Source organism: Myotis lucifugus, unplaced genomic scaffold (genome assembly GCF_000147115.1).
Source record: "Myotis lucifugus unplaced genomic scaffold, Myoluc2.0 scaffold_977, whole genome shotgun sequence".
Taxonomy (NCBI): domain Eukaryota; kingdom Metazoa; phylum Chordata; class Mammalia; order Chiroptera; family Vespertilionidae; genus Myotis; species Myotis lucifugus.
In genome coordinates, this window is record NW_005872025.1 from 125,009 (window position 1) to 129,614 (window position 4,606).

Below are 4,606 nucleotides of genomic sequence, written 5' to 3' on the forward strand. Positions count from 1 at the left end.
ATTTCCTTACCCTCCAATGGAATTGATTCCCTTATCTTACCCATCTCTGCTCAGGAATGTACAGGTGTCCCATGGGGCAGAGTGACTCCTCCTAAATTCCAAGATATGTGAGATCCATGTAACCTCATTAAATCTTCTCTTTTTATTATTTCTTTCAAAGGAGGGAGTGAGACAGTCGGCATTTGAATAACTTTCCCGGCTGTGACAGCCCATGTGTGGCACCGCATTGGGAAGCATTAGGGGATACGGTAGGAGTGCCCAACCAGTGAAAGGGAGCCATCATGTAAGTTGGGTAGTTTGAGGTACACAAGGGCTGAAAATCTCTTTCTGGAGAACAAGTACATTCTCACCAACATGGGTAGGGGTTCTCTTTTTACACACTTTTGCCAACAGGTGTCTCTCCGTTTGGTCTATCTGTCCTTCTGAGACTTTCACTCTGTCCCTTGTCCATGTGTGATCGGTCATCCTGTCGGTTACGCTCAGCATCTAACTCCCCGACATCCCATCCTGCTCTCAGTCTAGGTGCAGGGAATGCGGCCAATGCATTTTCTACCAGGTTTGGAACACCTTACTTTCCCACCAGGAATATACGAGACAGAACGAGTCCACATTCTTGTGAACAATTGGTTTTGTCTGACTCTGTCATTCTCAATGCTGGGAGGTGGGTAACAATATCACATTAGGGCTGAATTCAATTTCTCCTCTGACTACAACTGTTGGGCAATTTTCGTAAGTGTCCGGGCCATGTAACCAACCTCAAAGGACGATGGATTGGACACAGTGTTCATGAGTAGGTGGGACTCTAGTAAGGTGCCAGCATCTTCAATTATTGGGACACTGTTGCTATTGATGGATCTGAGAAAGTGTCTGGTCTTTGCCCCTGGCTCCTGGCACTGAGCTCCTAAAACCCTGGCATCTCCTCAGTGACAAGTGTCTTTGGGACGCTGATGAGATGACTCTTGGCTGAGGGTCCTGGAGAGAGTCAGGGTGGGGGCTGGTCCCCACAAAGACCAAGCTGATCAGAGGGTTGGAACCTTCAGGCCCTAGAAGGAGGCAAGAGCAGGAGGAGCCTGAAATGTATCTCTCCAACCAGAGTCCTGCGTGCACGGAACCCTGGGCCAGTGGGACAATGACGGCAAAAATGAGCCCTGATACTGTCAGATGGGGACACCCAGAAAATGAGACCAAAACTCCTACACAAACACAGTAACAGGCATCATATCCACAAAAGCAAAGAAACAACAAACACCCAGAAGAGAGGTTTTGAGGGCCAGACCCAGACCTGAGCCTTGGATGACGAGGGGCCTGGAGATGTGATTCATTCGAACACGTGACAAGGCCTGTGTGTCCCTGTGAGCACAGGTCCCGGTGGGACAGGGAACACTGAGGAAAAAGGTCAGAGGAGCAGAGAGGTGACCCGATTGAGGAGTGACCACGTCAAAGCCCATGATGCACTGAGCACCACCTGAGCATAGGCCCCGACCACGCTCCGTCCTTACAGGCCCTCCCATCTCCCCTGCAAAGAGCACAAAATACACAGGAATCCGCAGAATCCTTGGTGCTTCCATTTATTTCCTCTGAGAAAATAATTAAAGGGTCTCCTTTATTTACCCGTCATCATTCACGGCAAGAATTAAAACACGAGGTCAATCCACAGTCTCATTTCAATACAAAGCAGGAAGTTGCAGCTCAGAGCACCAGGGAGTAAAGGAAGGGATGGGGAGGGCCCAGCCCGCCTCTGCTGACAGGAAAGTGTGGGGAGCAGAGCAGGCCAGTCCCCAAATCACTGGTTCTGAGTCAGGAAGTGGGAGCATGAACATCTTCCATCACTCAGTCCCCACAAGGCAGCTGCCTCATGCTGTGGAGGACAAGCATCATGAGCAGATTTAGGTCAGTGGCTGTAACTGGTGACATTCTCAAAGCCCACTTCATGCTCACAGTGTCCCACAGACTCCCCACCACCAAGTCCTCCCCTCTGCCCACCCCTCCCCACGGCAGGTCTCACCTTTGGAAGACAAGAGAGACACATCAGAGCCCTGGCCGCTGTCACTCCCTGGGGGGTGGGGGGATACACCAGGAGAGGGTCAGTGCCCCAGTGCAGGAGACTAAGAGGAACTATGGGGGGGTCCCCTATGGCTCCCATCTGCACTGTCACAGGGCCTCAGGGGTCACCCCTCCATACTCACTGGCAGCCTGAGCGTAGCTCCCTCCTTTCCCACCTGCGGGAAGAAAACATCCTGTGAGAGACCAGGGAGGAGGCAGGGCCATGAGGTCCTAAAGGAAGCCCTAGTCCTGAGCCCCAGAGTAGTTTCCAGAACTCTGTGTATAGACCCAGGGCAGGACCATGAAAACTGAGGGAAGTGCATGTGTGAGGACTGGTCCCACCGCCCTCCTGGAGGTCTGTGCTCAGCAGGGACCTGCCGTCTGACCTGGGGCTGCTAGGAAAGGGGTCCCCACCACCAGCATCATCCGGTGATAAGTGGGTCCCTCATTTTCCCACGGGCCTCACTACAGAGTAAGTGTGAGCACAAAGCCCCACACTGGCCATCACACTCGTGGGGATGGTGCTACCAGTGAATGAGGCGGGACACACGTCTACCTGGGCTTGAACCCCCAGTGGGACAAGAGACACAGACCCCACCCCTGCCCACCTTAGCGCCTCCTCCACCACTTTACAGCTCCAGCCACAGCTCCCAGCAGAACCAGGCCCCCAGCGATGCCCATGATGATGTAGAAGCTGTGAGAAGGTGGTTCTGGGAGGAGAAGGGAAGGGATGGTGAGAGCCCTGACCCCAGGCCTCAGCCCCGATCCCACTGAGATCCCCCAAGACCCTGCTGCCCTGAGAAGAGGCTCTGTGCCCACGGCCCCTCCTCACCCCATCTCACGGTCAGGGGCTCGGGCAGCCCCTCATGCTGCACATGGCATGTGTATCTCTGCTCCTCTCCAGAGGTCACCACCACGGCCGCCCACTTCTGGAAGGTGCCGTCCCCCGCAGGCCTGGTCTCCACCAGCTCCATGTCCTGGGTCTGGTCCTCCCCGTCACGCTGCCAGGTCAGGCTGATGTCCGCAGGGTAGAAGCCCAGGGCCCAGCACCTCAGGGTGACCTCACGGGCAGAGATGGGGTGGTGGGTCACGTGTGCCTTTGGAGGGTCTGAGGGGAGGGGAGAAGATGCAGGCACTTTGCATCGGCCATGGGACCCTCCAGCAGCGCCCATGTGACCATCCTGAGAATGGACAGACACCTGGGGTGGGGGAGGGAGCACACAGCACACACACCAGCCTGGACAGAGGCACCTGGAAGGCACTCCTAGTCTTTAGAAAGTTCTAGAATCAGAGAGACACAGCCCAGGGCAGGAGGCAGGTATGAGGGAGAAAAGGGATTTGTGGTCCTGACCTGGGTGGAGGCCACATGACTCAGAAAAGCTGGGGTGAGGCCTCAGACACAGTGGGTGGGGGCAGCGCACAAGGCCTGAAAAAGAAGGTCCCCGTGCATCCCAGAGCCCTTGCAGGGTCCATGGGAACCGCTGATGGGTTATTTCAGGGGGGTCTCCCTGCACCCCAAGAGGGCCCCCTAACTCCCTGAGAGGAGGGGGTCTCTCTGGTACCTGACCTGGACATCCAGGGGGGCTCCCTCCCTGACCCCAAGGAGGGGTGTCTGACACTGACCCCTGTCCTGTCTCCTTGTAGGAGCCCCAGCCCCGGGGAGAGGGGCGGCCCCAGAGCCCCTGGTACCTGCGCGCTGCAGGGTCTCCTTCCCTTTTTCCAGGTACAGGCGGAGCCACTCCACACACTCCTCCTCCAGGTAGATCCTATAACGCTCTGCCACACGCTTCGCAACCCACTCTCGCGTCGTGATCCGAGCCCTAGGGTCGGCCGCGGTCCAGGAGGTCAGGTCCTCGTTCAGGGCGAGGTAGTCGACGCCGTCGTAGGCATGTTGACTGTACCCCAGGAGGAGGCGCCCATCGGGTCCCACTTCGCAGCCAAACATCCACTGGAGGGTGTGAGACCCTGATCCCGCCCCGCGGTCAGCCCCGCCCGGTCCGCCCCGCCCCGCCCGCACCGCGGGGCCTGAATCTAAAACTGAAAGTGAAATCGGGTCTAAGTCCCCGCGGGCTCTTCCCGGGTGGGGGCTGGGCGGGTCCCACCGCCTCGGGGTGACCCGGACCCTCGGGGCGACCCCGGCCCGTCCGTGGGGAGGGGGGTCGTGACGGGCCCTGGCGCGGCTCACCGTCCTCGCTCTGGTTGTAGTAGCCGCGCAGGATCTCCAGGCTCCGTTGGAAAGCCTGTGCGTTGCTCTTGCTGATCTGCGTGTTCCGGTCCCAATACCCCGGGTCGTCCTGCTCCACCCACGGCTGCTGCATCCACGGCGCCCGCGGCTCCATCCTCGGATTCGGGGCGTCGCTGTCGAACCGCACGAACTGCGTGTCGTCCACGTAGCCGACGGAGAGGAAGCGGGGCTCCCCGCGGCCGGGCCGGGACACGATGGTGTCGAAATACATCAGGGAGTGGGGGCCTGGGGGGCGGACGGGGGGCAGGGCCGGGGCTGGACACGGCGCCTTCCCGGACCCGCGCCCCCGCCGGGTCCCCTCGCTCCTTCCCCGCACCG

The 4,606-nt window shown here is 58.4% G+C and overlaps 1 protein-coding gene across 3 annotated transcripts; it reads right to left on the reverse strand.

Annotated features, from left to right (window-relative positions):
• Positions 1 to 1,645: 1,645 nt before the first annotated feature.
• On the reverse strand, positions 1,646 to 4,536 carry LOC102442224 (HLA class I histocompatibility antigen, B-14 alpha chain-like). Of its 3 annotated transcripts, XR_002827255.1 has the most exons (7): positions 4,229 to 4,536; positions 3,733 to 4,008; positions 2,876 to 3,151; positions 2,652 to 2,753; positions 2,187 to 2,219; positions 2,006 to 2,053; positions 1,646 to 1,858 (listed from the first exon to the last, which is right to left on the reverse strand). XR_002827255.1 is itself a non-coding variant. In XM_014448990.2 (6 exons), exons 1-4 carry the CDS (start codon positions 4,497 to 4,499, stop codon positions 2,653 to 2,655), a joined length of 924 nt encoding a protein of 307 aa, XP_014304476.1. In that variant the 5' UTR covers positions 4,500 to 4,536; the 3' UTR covers positions 1,646 to 1,858; positions 2,187 to 2,219; position 2,652. The 3 variants fall into 3 exon arrangements, 2 of the variants coding, with proteins under 2 accessions (XP_014304476.1, XP_023603555.1); XM_014448990.2 differs by lacking the exon at positions 2,006 to 2,053; XM_023747787.1 differs by lacking the exons at positions 2,006 to 2,053; positions 2,187 to 2,219.
• Positions 4,537 to 4,606: the final 70 nt, after the last annotated feature.

Coding starts and splice junctions, on each gene's coding strand:
- LOC102442224 (XM_023747787.1), bottom strand. CDS start 4,499: ATGTATTTCGACACCATCGTGTCCCGGCCCGGCCGCGGGGAGCCCCGC. Junction 4,009..4,228: donor CTACAACCAGAGCGAGGACG/GTGAGCCGCGCC, acceptor GGGCGGGATCAG/GGTCTCACACCCTCCAGTGG. Junction 3,152..3,732: donor GGAGACCCTGCAGCGCGCAG/GTACCAGGGGCT, acceptor CCCTCCCCTCAG/ACCCTCCAAAGGCACACGTG.